At 45.0% G+C, this 19,412-nt stretch overlaps 1 protein-coding gene across 3 annotated transcripts in view; it reads right to left on the bottom strand.

Moving 5' to 3' along the window:
- Positions 1–3,607: 3,607 nt before the first annotated feature.
- FANCB (FA complementation group B) overlaps positions 3,608–19,412 on the bottom strand; it is a 57,304-nt gene continuing 41,499 nt past the window's right edge. For all 3 annotated transcript variants that reach the window (XM_029604875.1, XM_029604873.1, XM_029604874.1), the window contains 2 exons: positions 15,667–15,904; positions 3,608–4,068 (listed from right to left, as the gene is read on the bottom strand). In XM_029604875.1, the coding sequence (XP_029460735.1) occupies positions 3,636–4,068; positions 15,667–15,904 (671 nt within the window). In that variant the 3' untranslated portion in view covers positions 3,608–3,635. The remainder of the gene's footprint in view (positions 4,069–15,666; positions 15,905–19,412) is intronic.

Raw genomic sequence — 19,412 nt, forward strand, 5'->3', positions numbered from 1 at the left:
GATACATGTACATAGATTTGACAATTTACTTGCATAATTTTACACCTGCCAATTATTTATTTAAAAATTTTGTATACCGTCAATCGCAAGAAACATCGGGCATAAATGATATTAAACGTGCTTATAGTGTAGTACTGACTGGGTGGGAAGTCTGGGTGAACTGGAGAGAGAGATCAGGCTGAAAAACCAGGAGGGTCTTGATGCCCTGGAGAAGAAATGGGCAAACTAGTAGACTAATTAGTATAACTGGTAATTTCCTTGATATGCACATGTTTTAAAATACAATGATTTACGTTAAGTCCTACTTTATTTTTGCATGTAAAATATATGCACATATTTTAAAGAGGCAGGAAAACTACTGCATTCAATGCATTGCATAATTTTGTGCATAAGCCTACATATATGTGTATTTTGTGGGATAATGTGCATTTTATAAAACACGTGTATATTATACACAGGTTATAAAATAGTAGCGTAGACCTGATCGCATCCACATACGCTGCCATGAGCACTTTTTTGAAAGTTATCCTTCATGTATGCTACCATTCCTTTTCTCTCATAATTACCAGGAATTGGATAGATTATACAGGAACTGTACTCCAAAAATTGCTTTAAGGAAACTTAAGACATAAAAAAATAAAGGTTGTTTCAGTTTCCCAGATTTTTATCATCATCAAGCATATACTTTACAACAGAGTTACCAGTGGATGGATAATGTTTTTTGAGTTACAAAAATGCCTGCACTGGCGAGTGGTAGAATGCTTTTTAATGTGTTCTTTCCTCTTTGGGTTTCACCTAGGGTGAACTCTCTAAAATCATTGATATACTTTCCCATTATTAGCTTAACACATTGAGCATATCCTGAATTAGAGAACTGTAATGGTAATTTAGGATCTCCTTGAAATTTTTCAGGTTTCTCCTCCTTAAAAGTTGAATCTATTGTTTAAAATGAATTAAAAAAAATGTGTGAACTGGGATATTTGGCAAAGATTGGTATCTGGTTTATAAAACAGGTGGTGAAAGGTGGGAAGCTCATATTTTCTTCCTTGGTATCCAGATTTAACTTACCATATTCTCAATCTTTTAAATGGATTCAAATGCAATATTTACAAATTATTATGTTGGATGCAAAAAAAAAACAAAAAAACCTCACGTTGTTTATAATTGTAATTTGGAACAAATTGGTCACGAGTCTTCAGGCTTCCAAAATTTCTCATCTTTAAGATAGTTAGGTGCTTAGGATTAGAGCAGGAGTTCCCAATCTTTTGAGGCATGCAGACCCTCTTATTCTCCAAAAATTTCACAGACCCCTAACAAGTGTCTAATGCAGTTAAATGCCACACTGAAAACAAATGTAACAATATGCACTCCAGAATCATTTATAATGCATACAATTTTATATTTTATGTAACTCTATCCCCAGGTGCGGACTCCAATGGGGCCATAAAAGAATGTATAAGCTCTTTGGGGAAGGCACTCAGGTTAGCTCTCCAACCTCCTTTCCTTCCCAGGGTGTAGGCTCTTTCAACTGGGGGATGAAAGGAGTCTCTCGGTTCCCAGTGCAGGGTGAGTAACTCTCCCTCTGGAACAATCTGGGTTAGGGAAATTATGATACTGTGTGTGCACAGTGTGCCAAAGAAATCAAGAGAGGCCACTGTGTTAGTGTCCAAATAAATAAATAGTTGTAAGGGCACAATACTGATCCACAGTAGCTCTAAATATGTTCTTTTCAGGATTTTCCTCAATCTGCGCAAGAATGTATGTTGCCAGTGTCCAGGAAACTACTATCCTCCAGGGGTTTGGAAAAAAAATAAGCGTCCCAGGTGCGCAGGGTATCCTTTGGATCAGCAGAACAGCCCTTCAGATGGCCAGGATGCTAAACTGCTGCATAAAGAGTTAAACTTCTCTCTCTCTCCCCAGGGGTCACTGAAGCATCAGATGGGTAGCTCCACGGTTCCTAGGCTTTGCCTTTACTCACTGACAGGTGATTTAAACCTCCTCTGTTATGCAGCTCTTGCTCTCTCTTTTGAATCCCTGATGGGAGGGATCCCTTGGAGCAGGATTCTCAGTGCTTCCAAGCAGGGAGGAAGGGCTGTCAGAACTTCCAACTGGACCTTGAAATTAGGCTTATAAAAACTGAAGATAACTCCGGGGTGGCTCACAACAGGTCACTGGCACCTCCTTCCTCACAGAGGCAATGGGTGGCAGGTCTTCCCTAACCTGCTCAGGCTCTGAGCTGAACAGGCTCCAGCGAGGCCCCTATACTCAAAAAAAAGGTAAAAGTCCAATAAATGTACTCAGAGGATCTCCTACCAGACAGGCTGTGCACTGGTGGGGCAGAAACCCTCCTGACCCTGGCCAGGACCACCAAACAGGGCTTGCTTGGCTAACACTGGCTGGGTCTGTAAAACAACAAAATCTCTCTACTTCCCGTACTTAGTACTAACTCAAAGGACTGCCTCCCAAGCTGTAGCAAGGACGCGGTTATATACTGTAACAAATGAGCTGGTCATTTCAGACCTTGCAGACGGAGGGGGCTGCATTTGAATAATGGATCCTCTCATTATCCATCCTACTCTAGCTAATTGACACTGCATTAACCCAGGGCCTTACTGGTAACCCGATAAGTACCCAGGTTACATTTATATAAGGAATGGTTTCTGATATAAACTGTGCTCTCACGCCTGCCCTCCTCTCATGGCCCCCTTCATGACTGCTCTGCCTGACCCTTGAACCACTCCTTCCTGCTGTAGACATTTGCCCAAGTCCTGCCAATCTCAGAACCCAAGGGCTCAACCTGTGGGGGAAGGGGGCTGGTATAGGTGAAGTCTCCACTCAGTTCCAGCCATGCCAGAACCCAAGGACTCGCACCTCGCGACGGCTCCTCCAGATCTGGCACTCTAGCCTCCAGAGATTGGACACATCCTCTGAGACACCAGGTGCAAACATATAACCTCTTCTCAAAAGGTAGATAAGTATGGCTATAGCACTCAGTCTCCGAGATCGAGTAAACTCCAACTCACTGCTGGACCGTGCTGCCGACCCATAATAATGGATCCTGCATACATGCCTACTCAAGAAGGTGGAGTACAAAAGAGGAAAGTGACAAACTGTCGTGGTTAAGGAGAGAGATCATACAAGTTCTACGGCTAGCAGCTGGGCTATAGCAGAATGGATTGGAATAACTGGACATACTGGCTGTCAAGGCTGATCTTTTTCCATCATCACCTATGTTGCAATATGCCTTCAGTATTGGAAATTGTATACGTATAGAGACTAATAACCTTGTTTGTTATTCCTTTCATTTCTGACTATGATAATTAAAAAAAAATAGTTATGTATATTATAGTTTCATTAACTAATAAAATGTAAACTATATTAGAGAGAGTTATTGATATTAATTGTACCAGATTGTACATCCATCCATTGACAAGCTCAAATAAAAATTCACAACAAAACCTTACAACATATGTTCACTTACATGAAGTAGTAAACTATTTTTGTACTGCATGTGGGAAACCAAATTCAATGAAGCCACCCAGAAAAGGATTTGGTGTACTGAACCATTTCAGGATAAAAAAAAGCCACCAAAGCAGTTTATTTACTGTTTAAAAATGAGTTTTATTTGAAATGTTTTAAGCAAAATAAAGCTGTAGAGAATTACTTAGCCTCCACACAACGCTGTCAGAATTCACCTGAATCTGGGCTATTTTCCACATGATTCTTCTGTACAGGGCACTGCTTACAGTTAGATTCATTTGTAATGTGCTTTGCTTCTGCTCATTTTGAAGCTCTTCTCTGTACTGCTGCACTTCTTCCTTGGAAAGGGAGCCTGAAGTAGCGATGCTCATTTTTTTCTCACTTCTGTGCTTCCACGTCGACTCTCTTTCAATTTCGCTGACCGCTGACGTGACGGAACTCCTAAGGGCGAGCATTTCCTTCTCCAAAGAAAGTGCCAAATTTTCAGTAAGAGAGTCTTTGCTACCAAAACTCAGGAGTCTGGGCACACAGGTTGATGGAAGAATGCCAATAAGCTTGTGAAGACACTGGAACAAAATGGTCTGGTTTCTGGAAAACAAAAAGGAATGTTGTTGGTATTTCAGCATACTTAAAGTTTTTGCGACTGGTCTCATGACTCAATAAGAGTATTGGGCATTGCCTTGAAGGAGACCCAAATTAATTTTCCAAGCTCAGCTTCTATTCCTCAGGCCTGAAGGAGGAGGGGATGCTGCTGAGGCAGCATACACAGCCCCTGGGATGGAAGGATCCTCAAGTTACCATGCAGTGTCTTCTGGTCAAGTTTAAAGTGCCGGGTTTCATGGAGATGACTGGGGAAGGAGGAAAACCCCAGGGTAGTTGGTAAATTAACAGGGTCTTTCATCAAAATGCATTATAGCGTTAACGTTTGCAATGACGCATTAACACTGTAACGCTTGCAATAATACGATTATCGCATGGCTTGAATGCAAATTTTTAGAAGGGGGCAGAATTGGGGAGAGGTTTTGGCGGGATTAATGAAAATGAGGTGCAATATAGCACCTTGCAATAGCATAATACATGCTATTGCACGGTTTTAATACCGGAAAGAACTACTTTTTTTTTCCTAGCATTAAGCTGTGCAATATGCCTGAAATGGCCATAACGCAATTCGCAATAAATTTTGCAAATTGCATTTCGGCCATAAATCTCATCTTTGTGAGACTTTCCTCACTCCAAATGATGTCAAACCTTCACTGAGATGTACTGTGCAGTTCGCACATCTCACTCTGCAGGTAGAACTGGCCCCTAAACCACCACCAACACCTCACCTCAAGCTATTAGCTGGCCCTCTTATAGTAATACTAGCCGTTAAGCCCGTAACAACGGGCTCGGTCCGTTTCCTTCCCACTCCCTCCCCCTCATTCTCCCTCCTCCTTCACTCTCTCCCCCCTCCCTCTCTCTCACACCTCCCTCTCTCTCACCTTCCCTCCCTCCCTCTCTCTCACCTCCCTCTATCACCTCCCTCCCTCTCTCTCTCTCTCACCTTCCCTCTCACCACCTTCTCCTCCCGCTCCTGCCGGCAGATCTCGGGGGGGGGGGGGGGGGGGGGGTGTCACTCGCGCGCGGCGCCTCTGCTCCTCCTCCCGCTCCTGCTTCGCGGCCGCCGCCGCTCCTGCGGCCCCACCGCCATGTTTTTTGTTTCGGGCACGCACGGCTCTGACCAACGTGCTGGCCCGCACATGCGCGGTAGAGCTGCTCTCTACTGCGCATTTGCGGGCCGTCGGTCAGAGCCCATTTATAAGGTAGATAAATATTTGACTACTATGAGGGCCTTATAATCTCTCTCTCTCACAGCCTGTCTGGACACTTCATGAGCTGTGAAATAGAAGTATCAAGGGGTGTAAAAACTTTACTGCACCATGCAATACTATCCATGCAAAGCGCTATGTTACCCTTTCTTACCGAGGGCGTTAGGCATGCAATACTATAGCATTTTGATGAATCTAGGGGTAAGCCTTATAACTTCCCAGTAGGAGCTAGTTTTAATTGTGATGGAAGCCCAAAGGAGTAGGAGAAAGCTAATGGTTAAAAAAATACAAAATATTTTATAAACATGTAAGATTCTTGCACAATTATACTAATTGCTATCGTGCTACTCAGCCTGTTCATGCATAACAGACATGCCATTTTGATGGTCATGAGGTACAGCAGAAGCAGCAAAATAGGTCTACTTTCTCACAGGGTAAGAGAGGTCTAGATGGACTACAGAGGTGACACATTTGGGCCTCAGGAGGAAGACTGGAGGTTTTGCACAAAAACCAGAAACACTGACTGGCTAACAATAGGACTGAAGTACTTATAACTAAAGTAGGATTTCTTTCCAGTCTTATGTCCAAGATAACGTTAAATCACAAACATGAAGTAAATGAAAAGGTTAAGAAAATATTCTTGATATCTAGACCCTGGAAATCTACTGTTCTGCATGGTGTTAACTGAAATATTCAATTCCACCATCTTGAATCTTTGATTTAAAAAATGTTATCTATACGAAGCATACATAGCAATCTCCCTTTCCTGCAATAAACTGTATTACAGGAATAAAAAAAAAAATGAGAAAGTAAACCAATATCAAACAAAAAGAAAAGAAGAGAAGCAAAAACCATTTGAACATCGCCAGTGGCTTATTATGCCTGCTATAAAGAGTGAAAAAAAAACCCCACTTAAAGAATATTGAACTTATAATAAAAATGAGTGACCTAAGGAATAAACATTGCACGAGGAGGCTACTATTTTGCCTTTTCACTTGATTCCATTTTCCAGAAACTACCAGGCCATCCTCCTGGATGTGATGTCACAAAGTGAGGTGGCTTTACCCAGCCCCAAACTGCCAGCAGCTGAAAGTTAAAACCAAAGGATGGCTGTCATTAGCATCGTTTGTGCCTTGAGACTCAAGGTTGAGTTATCATTATATCTTTTCAATCATGTATGTGTTTGTCTCTCCCAAGTCTACCCTGAAAACGTTTTGGTGGCAGCTTGTTTCGTATTTCCTTCTGTACTTAGTTTTGGTTTATGTTCTATCTGGTTTGTTTTCAATATTTTTTTTTTAACTTATTTGCTTATGCTAATCTTCTTCAGTTTAGTTTTGGTTATTTTTCCCAATTTATGGACCATTGTGTGTTGCATATTTTCTACTGTAAGATGCCCTGGGTAGGGCACCAAATAAAACACAACCACTGTCTCTTGAATATACTGTTATTTGGTTGTACACCAACATAATCTGAATGTGAAACTATCCACATTTTTTAAAATAAAATGTGATCAGTCATGTACAATCCACAGAAAATGTTTAATTTATACAAATTGTGTCATTTTTATATTTATTTATTTAAAAGTATTTATCTGCCCCTCCTATTAGTTCGGGGCGGGTTACAATGGAAAGCGCAGTTGCTTACCTGTAACAGGTGTTCTAGGACAGCAAGATGTCAGTCCTCACATGTGGGTGGCATCATCCGATGGAGCCTGGCATGGAAAACTTTTATCAAAGTTTCTAGAAGCTTTGACCAGCAGACTGAGCATGCCTAGCTTGCTGCTATCTGTGCATCCACGCGAGGTCCCCCTTCAGTCTCATAATATAGCAAAATAGATGAGCACAGAAATAAAACAAACAGAAGGTGAACCCACCATCATGGGGAGGTGGGCGGTATTACTGAGGACTAAATTCCTGCTGTCCTAGGAGAACACCTGTTATCTGTTACAGATAAGCAACTGCGCTTGCTCCTAGGACAAGCAGCAGGATGGTAGTCCTCACATGTGGGTGAGTAGAGAGATCCAGACTGTCAGTTCTAGATAGCGAGGCCTACAGCATCCAAACAGGATGCCAAAGGGCATAACACAATTGCGGCGCTGTGGGTAACAGGAGACAGTCTGGTTCCCACAAGAACCACGAGCAGAGAGAGTTGGGTTCAGGTCTGGAACAGGTTGCGCGGGATGGACTGACCGAAGGCTATCCCTGCAAACGTGTGGAGGGAACCCCAGGTTGCGGGCCGGCAAATTTCCGCGATGGGGACTGCATGCAAGTGAGCCACCGATGCCGCCTTCGCCCGCACGGAGTGAACCTTTACTCTGCTGGCTAATGGAAGGCCTGCCTGCGTGTAGCAGAAGGTGATGCAATCTGCCAGCCAGTTAGACAAGGTCTGTTTTCCCACCACATCCCCCAGCCTGTTGGGATCAAATGACACGAAGAGCTGGATGGACGTTCTATGGCTCGCTGTGTGATCCAGGTAGAAGGCCAAAGCCCGTTTACAGTCCAGGGTATAGAAAGCCCAGTCCCGTATGTGGGAATGAGGCCTCGTGAAAAAAATGGATAAAACAATTGACTGATTGATATGAAAACCAGTCACCACCTTGGGCAGAAACTTAGGATGTGTACGCAGAGCCACACGGTCATGGAAGAACTTCGTGGTATGTAACCAAAGCCTGGGGCTTCCCTGCAAGCGGAAGTGATTGCCACCAGGAATATGACTTTCCAGGTAAGGAGCTTCAGGTCACAGTACTGCAGAGGCTCAAAGGGAGGCCTCATCAGTAGTGCTAGGATGACATTGAGGTTCCAGGATACTGCCAGTGGTCGAAGCGAAGGCTTCAGTTGGAGGAGACACCACATGAAGCAACCAACCAGGGGCTGGACCAAAATGGGCATACCAGCGACACCTCTGTGATACGCGCTTACCGTGCTGAGGTGCACCCTGACGGAACTGGTTAAGTACCACAGATAGTCCAACAGCTGGGGGGAGAGGGCACGAGAAGGGGTCTAACCCATGCCCCCCACACTAAATGGAAAAACGTTTCCAATTGGAGATGACTTCCATGTCGAAGGTTTCCTGGACTCTACCAGAACTCTGGAAACACAGTCCGAGAGATGTAAGGGCTGGAGCATTAAGCATTCAACATCAAAGCCATGAGGGCCAGTGGCCAAAGGTTGGGGTGGCGCAGGATGCCCTGATTCTGTGATATGAGGTCAGGTGCCATCCCCAGTGGGATGAGTGTACACACTGACAGGTCCTGGAGAAGCGGGAACCAAACCTGCCTTGGCCAGGAGGGTGCCATGAGAATCATGGTCCCCCTGTCCTTCTTTGGTAGAAGAGGCAGAGGGGAGTATGCATACAGGAGGCCCTACCCCCAGTGAAGGGAGAAGGCATCGCAGGCTGGATGGCCACTCCCCGCCGTCAGGGAGCAGAACCTCCTCACCTTGTGCTTAAAAGAGGACGCAAATAGGGACACATCTGGTGTAGTCCACCGGCGGAATAGGTTGGTAGTCACCGCCAGGTTGAGGGACCTCTCGTGTGGCTGGAAGGACCAGCTGAGGCGGTCCGCCAGCACATTGAGCTGACCTGGCAGGTTGGTGGGCTCAGAGATACATTCCTCGGGAGAGGGCCCATTTCCAAACCTGTACCACCACTTGGCAGAGGAGGAACGAGCCCGTGCATACTATTTGTTGAAGTATCACATCATGACCTAGTTGTCCGTCCTGATGAAACTTCCTTGGATGACAACTGATTTCTGAAGGCCCACAAGGCGTAGGGTATCGCCCAAAGCTCCAGAAGGTTTATGTGGCAATGTGCCTTGGCAACGGTCCAAAAACCTTGAATGTGTAGGCCATTCATGTGGGCTCCCTGACCCTGGGGAGAAGCATCGGTGGTGAGGGTCACCTGGGGCAGTGCAGGCTGAAAAGGAAGTCTGCGTTCCAGATTGGTTTCCCACCAGTTCAGAGATACCGAGAGGGTCTGTGACCGTGACCAGAGCTTCTAAGTCCTGAGATGTCTGCTGCCACTGGGAACATAAGGCCCACTGAAAGCTCCTCATGTGGAGGCAGGCCAGGGAAGTCACATGGATGGGGCCATCATGTGGCCCAGTAGGTGGAGCAGGAGCCGAACTGGCACCCTCCTGCTGTTGCGGACTAGGGTAGCCAGCGAGGCAAGGGCGATCACCCGGTCCTTAGGCAGGAAAGCATTCGCTTGCGCCGTGTCCAATATGGTGCCTATGAAGTCCAGCTGGGAGGACAGGCAGAGGTGCGACTTGGGGAAATTGATAATGAACTCCACTGTCTGCAGGGTCTGCACCTTCAAGGCCAGAGCGTGAAAGGCCCCTGAGCAAGAGTTACTCCTGACCAGCCAGTCGTCCAGGTAAGGAAACACATGGACCGAGCAATGTCTGAGGTAGGCAGCCACCACCACAAAGCATTTAGTGAAAATGTGGAAGGCTGATGCCAGCCCAAAGGGCAGTAATTTGTACTGGAAATGTGCATTCCCCACCAAGAAATGGAGGTACTTCCTGTGGTTGGGAAAATCGCAATGTGTCGTATGCCTCCTTGAGGTCAAGGGAGCAAAGCCAGTCTCCTCTTCGGAGGAGCGGGATTAGCATGCCCAGAGGAACCATCTTGACTTTTTCTCTTACGAGAAACTTGTTCAGCACCCTGAGGTTGAGAATGGTGCGCAAGCCACCATTCTTTTTCGGGATGAGGAAATATCTCAAGTAGAACCTTTGGCCCTGTTTGCGAGAGACTGGTTCCACTGTGCCCGCTGCAAGGAGTGCGTTCCATTTGAACAACGACCAAATGGGCAGATGAACCCCACGATGGACATGGGGGAGAGGTCTCTGGGAGCCGACTGAAGTGCAGTTGGTAACTCTGGCGGACAATGGAGAGGACCCAGCGGTCTGACATGATCTCTTCCCAGCGCCAAGCGAAGCTGATGTGCCTGCCGCTGACTGGGGGATTGGGCGCCATGGGAACTGCTAGCTGACTTATGCTCCCTCATTGCCAGTCAAAAGCCTGTGGCCAGAGCATATTGGGGCATCCCCTGGAACCAGTTCGGGGTGCAAAAGCTCTGGCAGCTGGAGGAGAATACTTCCTCTGCCGGTAGAAGGATTTACGAGAACCTTGCCTGGAGGATTTCCTGGCTGAGGATGGCCCTTCTGAGGCACTAGCGGACAGCTGCTGGAGGGTATCATGATGGTCCTTCAGCTGCGCCATGGCATCCTGGACCTTATCTCCAAACAGATTCTCACCTGTACAGGGGAGGTCGGCGAGCCTATCCTGGATCTCTGGCTGGAGGTCCAAAGCCTGAAGCCAAGCCATCCTTCTGGCTTCGATGCCCACTGTGGCTAAGTGGGCTGCAGTTCCAAAAACATCGTAGGTGGAACGCACCTCATGTTTTCCTGCTTCCCAGACCCAGTGAAGCAATGGCGGCAAGAGTTTCCTGCTATTGCTGTCACTTCCAGAGATTGCGGTTGTACTGAGTCATGTAAAGTTGGTAGGCCACAATACGGGAAACCTTGGAAAACTTTTCTTCTATGTTGTTGAGTTCCCTCTGCTCATGACCTGGAGGGGCGGAGGCATGGGTACAGGAATGCTGGGCCTTTTTTAAGGTGGACTCCACAACAGACTGGTGGGGGAGCTGCCTCCTCTTAAACCCCAGGACTTGTTGCACCAAGTAGGTGGCATCAGGCTGTTAATTGGGGAGACAGAGATGGGGTGTTCATACATACAGAGAAGGAGTTCCTTAAAAATATCCTGGATCAGAACTGCCTCGATCTTCTTAGGAGAGTCAATGAACTGGAGGACTTCCAGCATCTTGTGATGTGCATTCTCCTCCATGAGGAGCTGAAAGGGGATGGCTTCAGCCATAGACCTGACAAATCCCGCGAACGACAGGTCCTCGGGATTTGCCACTCCTCTGGAGGAGAAGGCTCCGAGAGAGGGTCAGAGTATTCAGAGGACAAGTCTATGGAATCATCACCTCAAGGGTCATAGGGACCTTCTTCCTCACTTGGGCCAGGGCACCAAGTGTGACAGCCATGAGGGGCATCAGCCCTAGGCTCAGAGGGCTTCGGAGGCCACAGGGGCACAGACTGGTTGCCCAGAATTGAAGAGATCATCGGCCATGGTAAGCCTGAGGGATCGGGCAATGGCTCGGGGAACCGTGGGCAAGGGTGCACGGTCCTAGTGCTGCCTCTTCCTCCTCGGAATGGGGATCACTCTGGTGGAGGGCATCTCCTCCAGAGTGATCCTCTCAGGCCCCGGCTGTGTCAGTAGAGCACCGATGGCGGAGACTCAGGCACTGGTATGGGGGCCGATGGCACTGGCAGCTCAACGCTCTGCAGCACCTTGAGCATCGCCGATTGCACCCTGTGGTCCAACTCCTCCTGGAAGTCCTAGGTGATCAGGTCTGATGGAGGGGAACGAGGCCTGCACCTATATGCTTCGTCCCCCTCGAGCTACCGAAAGACGTGGCCTCTGATGGCCGATGCAGCTTCAATGGTGGCTCGGCAGCAGCCGATGCCGCTCCGACCGGAACAGTGTCTGGATGATGATCGGTACATCCGGGACTGCTTCTGGTGCTTGGCCCGATCTTTCCCCGGCACCAAGGAAGTCAATGACCCTGAGGTCTGGGGGAGTGCAGAGACCACCGAGGATCAATCTCCTTCTCCCCGATCCTTGCGGGTGCTAGCTAGAGGGGTCACGAGAGGTAGTGACTGAGACGACTCTCCGCGATCCTTGGGCATCGAAAAGAGACGCAGGCGTGGAGGATTTTGGTGTCCGGAAATGTTTCTCCATTTTGTTGAGGCATGCCCGACGCCCTTTGGGTGTCATCTGATCGCACAGTCGGCACCCATAGACGTCGTACGAGGCCCCCCAGGCAGAGGATGCAAACTTCATGTGGATCCGTGATGGACATGTTCCGCGGGCACTGGGGGCACCGACGAAAATCAGTCGACGCCATGAAAAATGTACGGTGCGCGGTCGATGACAGCTAGATACTGCTAGGTAGGAAGTCGGGAATCGACTGAGTTGGAGCAAAAACAGATGAAAAGTTTTACCATACTGAGGGGGCACCAACCACGAAGGTACACCCGACGAGGATCAAAAAGAGATGGAAAAAACAATCAAAGAAAACTCGAAAAATTTGGAGCTCCACGGACTGTAAGGCAACCGCACAGTGGAAAAAGAGATTGAAGGGGGACCTCGCAAGGACACATGGATAGTAGCAGGCTGGGCATGCTCAGTCTGCAGGTGAAAGCTTCTAGAAAATTTGACAAAAGTTTTCCGTGCCGGGCTCCATCGAATGATGTCACCCACATGTGAGGACTACCATCCTGCTTGTCCTAGAAGAACATACATAATCGATAAAACAAACAAAATAATATAGAAAGTCATAAAATAACCGACATGTTGTAATTCAATACATCGAGAATATGCAGTTTTTGCAGCATCTGAGCTAGTGGGGGAGCTATTATGACAAGCTGTAAATGATCAAAGGAGGTGATGCAAATTCATTTTGGATTACTGGTACATTAGTCAGAGGAAGCACATGCAGAGGTTATTCGTTAGGGAATCATATCTTCAATTTTTATACATATTAAATAGACTTTAGTATATTTCAAATATGCTTTTCATTAGTTACCAATGACAGTGATAGAAGATAATTAATTAAAAAGTTTAAGACCATTAGACTAGATATACAGAATATTGGTACATTATATGAAATAAAAATATGCTTACGTTTTCGGTTTTGCCTATCCATCCATTTGTGACATTGGCATCACAAATGGTGCTAGCACACCAGCAGACAAAAAGGAAAGAAGCACAGGCCCCAGTGGAGAGAAAAAGAAGTGTGGTGGTGCAGAGCCCAAGCTCTGCCAGCCAAAGAAGGGGAGCAGTAGCTGATAAGTGAGGTGGAGAGAGAAGAAAGTGATTTGGAGGAGTATCGAATAGATAACATGAGTATTCCCCCCTCGACGGAGAGGTATCACAGTGGTGACACTGGGACCTGAGCAATAATCCCCTGATCCTGTCAAACCTCTAAGACAGTTAGTTTGTATACCTTCCACTCTCTGTCATGACAGCGAGGAACAAACTGCTGACAGGTGAAGAGATCATAGGAAGAATCTCTCCCCTCACTATAGGACCCTCCCAAATCTCAACTGTGGGTAGTGGAGTTATAGTGGCCATAGAGCAAGCAGGCGGTGACCTTAACACTAAGTCCTCTTTGCCTTCAAAAATGTAGTTCACTAATACTGACAACAAAAAACACTGGGGGAGCAAGGGAGTCTAAAAGACCACAGTTCTGTATTGGGAGGCATGGAAGAGTTGCTCCGATGACCTCCTGGCTGACCATAGGCTGTATCATCATCGAACATAGCCCCTGGCAAGAAAAGTTTAATCCCAGAGACCTTGAGATAGTATAATTTCTATGAGCTCTGCAGTAACAGGGAATCCAGGTCACAAGCTGTCAGAGAAGGGATCTTCTACTCTCGGCGGAAAAGCAAATCAGGGTCTACTCCTCCGATAACCCCTCTAAACTGGATGGTCCACCCAGAATGGGCAGCATGTTGCTCATTTATCTAGGGAGTTCAGCTGAATGCGTGCCAATATGCTGAAGAGATATCACGGCCCACCGGCAGCTAATGTTTACTGATTTGTAATGGTGTCCTGGCACTCAATGCTCCAGCAATGCACAGCTTGCGACAATGATATCCAACAGCGAAGCAATGCCAGACATCGATTCACTTGTGGGGATGCCCCCAGTACTGCCCAAAGTTGTACCGTGGCACCAGACACTGATGCGCTGACGCCCCAGAGCTCCTCAGTGCAGCCGACTACATCAATACCCATGCGGCAGTGCATCTTATTGCCCCCTGCTGCAGCGGCACCCAACGCAGTTGGTGATGCCTGAAATTGAGTCTCCAGAGCTTATGGCATCCAGTGGTGATTTCACAGTGCCCTGCATGGATTCATTCGGCACCCAATGCCGATTCAGCTGGTGCTATTGGCTGATTTTGCCCAGCGCCAATTCCCTTGGTGTTTGCTCTGACTGCATCGATTCTTTGTCAGCAACCAATTCAGTCAGTGGCTGATGGCATCATCGGTGCCCACAGTGGCTGGCAGCGCTGACTCCAGCTCCTGACATCAATGCCCTTTCAATGGATGCTGCAGTACCTAGCATCAATCCCAACAGTGCCATGGGAAAATATTTGTCTTCTGTAGTCCAGAAAGAATGGGCATGACCTGACCCTTTAAAGTTTGTGTGCATGTGTACATTTGTGGTTATACTATGACAATTTGTGAACATTGTTAATATTTATTGTTATGATTTCATACCTTATTGTATGCAAATATGCATCTTTTGTATGGCAACACATAAGATGCTGGTATCATAAGTAATGATTATGATGATTATCAAGATTCTTATTACTATAAAATTGGGGCAATCAAACTATACATGCTGGTATAAAGAGCTCAGATAACAAATCTTAGGTACAGACAAAACAAAGGACAACTTTGAAAACTGTCGAACAGAATGCAAACTATGCTCTCATTACCAGTATTGTTCAGTATTTTTTAATTTTTTTTACTAGATATTCTATCCAGGTTTTAGCATATGATGTGCAATTGCATAGAAGCATAGGCAATAATCCCTTGCACACATTTTAAAATAATCCTACATAGTTATTTGTGGGATGCTGTGATATAGATTAAATACAGCATGACTTGTCCTATCAATCATTTCTATATAAAAGATTCTCATGCCATGCTGGGTCAGACCAAGGTTCCACCAAGCCCAGCATCCTGTTTCCAACAGAGGCCAAACCAGGCCACAAGAACCTGGCAATTACCCAAACATTAAGAAGATCCCATGCTACTGATGCAATTAATAGCAGTGGCTATTCCCTAAGTAAACTTGATTAATAGCCATTAATGGATTTCTCCTCCAAGAACTTATCCAAACCTTTTTTGAACCCAGCTACACTAACTGCACTAACCACATCCTCTGGCAACAAATTCCAGAGCTTTATTGTGCATTGAGTGAAAAAGAATTTTCTCCAATTAGTCTTAAATGTGCTACTTGCTAACTTCATGGAATGCCCCCTAGTCCTTCTATTATTCGAAAGTGTAAATAACCGATTCACATCTACTCATTCAAGACCTCTCATGATCTTAAAGACCTCTATCATATCCCCCCCTCAGCCGTCTCGTCTCCAAGCTGAACAGCCCTATCCTCTTCAGCCTTTCCTCATAGGGGAGCTGTTCCATCCCCTTTATCATTTTGGTTGCCCTTCTCTGTACCTTCTCCATAGCAACTGTTAGACAGGGAACTTGGCTCTTTTTCTGAGCTTCCCATTTGTTTTTACCTGCAAAAAAGTGTAAGGGTCCCTTCACAAGGTGTTCTTGGATTCCATTTGAAGATAGTACCATACAACCTTCCTTGTCTACTACAGTGCAGATATTCAGGGCATTCCAGGATGGGGTTACATTGCATCTGTTCCAGCAGCCATATATTCACTGGAGCCAATGTACAGTCAGATGAAAAGATTTGAAAGGAATATTTGTAGTATGCAGCCAAAATGGCATAGAAATCTTCAACAGTGTCTGCAGAAGAATAAGAATTGCAGGAATATTAGTTATCAAATAAGATGAAAGATATTACAGTGTATATAAAGAACAAGCATTGTACTCAATCAACCTAATCAAAAACAATGACATTTTCTTCCATTTTAAGAAACATTTTATCACACATTGCAACATTCTACAACAGAACAAATGTTTCTTAAAAATATTATTTGAAATATTATTTGAAAGCTCTTTGTTGGCCTATAAGAAATGAACTCATGGCAGTCTCATTCCCAAGAAACAAGTACCCACATATTTCAAATACAGCATTCACTACCGACACTGATCTGCCAGTAACAGGGTCATTTATAATTTGAGTTAGGGCAGGCCCTAACGTGCAACGCGTGCTAATATGCAAATGTAAAATTAGTTATGTAAGTGGGAGGAGTTTGGACAGAGTTAATGGTAATGAGCAGCTCCTAACGTCAAATGCAATAGAGTAACACAGGTTTTAACTGTGGAAATAACTACATCCCCTCTTACAGTGGTATAAATAGTAAAGTTACATACATACTGGTCTCTACACAAGCTCTGGCTCTCTCTCTCTCTTTCTCTCCTTGCCCGAACGGCATATGCGATTAAAAACCTTTTCGGTTGGTAATGCGCCTGCGGTGGATTAATCACCATGCGATGTGAAAATTAGCACTGGTGCGATACATTTATCGCAGCTTGTGATACAGGAGCAGGCAAATTAGCCTAACCATGCCCCTTCTCCCCCTCTTTTTTTTTTTTAAATCACAGGCGCTATTTTCGCTATATTTATAGCTTTTTGATGAATCTAGGTCTAAGTTTGGCAGTCTCGGCACAGATGTTGCTTTTAACTGTGCATAGAAATCTTAAGCACAAAGAAGTTTGATTTTTCCCTCACCTTACCCAGAGTATAACTAAGAAACAGTGATGGAAAAACTACTACAATCCATAATTTACTTATTTTTATGCATAGATGTCTTTGGTTTCTGATGCAGACACTGAGCACTGAAACCTACTACAGTCTGTTTTAATTTAAAAAAATATGAGCATATTAGTATTTACGGCTGAATTTTTAAAGCTCTCTGTGAGCATAAAACCCAGTTTTATGCAAGTAAATGGCTCTGCTAAAATAGTTTGGTGCTCAGTTTGCATAAAAGTATGCATGCAACCAGATTACACATGTAGAAACAGGATAGCAGAAAAAGACTGTATAGCCCATCCAGTCTGCCCATCAGTCCAATTCATTTAGCATTATAATTCTCATCTCTTCCTTAGAGATCCCCTGTATCTATCCCCATGCTTTCTTGAATTCAGATACTTTTTTCTCAACCACTTCCATTTGAAAGGTGTGCCACATAGCCACCATCCTTTCCATAAATACATATTTCCTACCCTCTTTCAACCTCACCTCATGACTCCCTTGTTCTAGAGCCTCCTTTCCACTCAAAAAGGCTTACTTCCTGGGCATGGAAACCTTTGAGATATCTGAATGTCTCTATCATATCTCCCCTATCTAGCTTTTCCCCTAGGGTACACATGTTTAGATCTTTAAGTCTATCCCCATATGCTTTAGAATGAAGACCATTGATCATTTTAGTAGCCACCCTCTGGACCGACTCCATCCTATTTCTATCCTTCTGAAGCTGTGGTCTCCAGAACTGTACATGGTATTCCAAGTGAGGTCTCACCAAGGACAATATCACCTCCCTTTTTCTGCTGACCATTCCTCTGTGTAGCCAAGCATCTTTCTGGCTTTTACCATCACTTTATCCACCTGTTTGACCACCTTAAGATCATCAGTTACAATTACCCCCAGATGCTGCTCTCTTTCTGCTTAGACACATTTCACCTCCAATACTGGACCTTTCCCTTGGGTTTTTACATCTTAAATGCATTAGTCTGCATTTTTTTTAGCATTAACTCTTAGCTGACAGACCTTAGACCATTCCTCGAGCTTCGCTAGATCCCTCCTCATGTTTCCTACTCCTTTCCTGGCTTTCCAATCTGTTACAGATTTTGGTAACGTCGGCAAAAAGACAAACGTTTCCCAACAGCCCTTCCGTTATGTTACTCACAAAAATGTTGAAAATGTGAAATGTGGAGAAGCATTTTTTTTGGGGGGGGGTATCCCCAAGTTGGGATTTAAGCATTTGTTCTATTATAAAAATTATGTGTGTTAATTGTATCACAGAAGTGTCAGGGAAAAAGGATCTTGCGGTAGCTGCATGATTTTTTTTAATGTAGGAAGCCAAAGCAAAAACAAAACAGATATTTCCTGATTTATGACTGCAGGAGAAAATAACCAGACAAGGTAAAGATTCCCTTACCCAGACTGTAGCGAGGGAGAAAATCAGAACAACTAAGCAGTCCTTCTGGTGCTACAGTAACAAATTCCACTGCCAATTCTCAGGAGACTCTGTGCCAGCATCGGTACTTCCTTGCAGGCTATTATTTAAGCATGGCTACATAACTGGGATGGGTTATTCAGAGCCAATGGGTGTCTGACTGGGCCTAGCTCTGCCCACAGTATCTAAGAAATTTGCTTCCCCAATTCCTTATGAGCCAGCACAGCTACCCGGCAGGACTCCAGACCAGCATCACACAAAGCCTGCAGTTCCTTACTACAAGTTTTACCTTGCAAAGAAATTGTGTGTGAAACTGTATGCATGCACTCAGCCAATTACCTGAGTATTTTCACAGCAAACCTATGGACATAGGCTTGCTTTAAAAATACTCAGTAAAGCCTGTATGTTCAATGTACACACAGATATTACCACAATTCGAGCAGTTTGATCATTTTCAGCAGGCATAACTTGGCACATATGCGCATAAGCTAGTAGGTCAAAGGTTGCACCACACACACACACAACTTATGACAATACTTATTTGTGCACACACTTGCAATCACCAAAACCTCCAGCAGTTCACTCAGATCCTCCACCCTGAATCCCACTTAACCCAGACCTCTCACCCAAAAATCGTAGAGGAAAGACAAGTACAATTTCATTTCTGTAATGTATCAGGTGTAAAAGTGTACGGATAAAATCAGTAATGAATGCGTGTATACCACTTACAAAATACTAACTTGTGTGTGAACTTCAAAACCCCGCCCCCTTTTTTTCCCTTGTACATTTATGCAGGACACTGCTAATGTGTGTATATTGCAGGTTCTTGCAAAATACTACTTATGCATGTAAATGCTGCTTACACACAAAGGGTGAATCTTGAAAGGATTCTGTGCATACAAATAGCATATTCTGTACCAATTTTCAAAAGACCATTTATGCACGTAAAACCATTTGAAAACTCACCCGAAAGGCATACATTTTCAAATGAATTATACACGTAAAAGCAGCAATTTTGAAAATTATCTCCAGTTTTGGTTACTGCATCTCAAAAAAGATATAACGGAATTAGAAAAGGTACGGAGAAGTGTGACCAAAATGATAAAGGGGATGGAATGATTCCCCTAAGAGGAAAAGCTCAAGAGGTTCAGTTTGTAGACAGGGGAGATATA

The sequence above is a fragment of the Rhinatrema bivittatum genome, chromosome 5 (genome assembly GCF_901001135.1).
Source record: "Rhinatrema bivittatum chromosome 5, aRhiBiv1.1, whole genome shotgun sequence".
In the NCBI taxonomy this organism is placed as follows: domain Eukaryota; kingdom Metazoa; phylum Chordata; class Amphibia; order Gymnophiona; family Rhinatrematidae; genus Rhinatrema; species Rhinatrema bivittatum.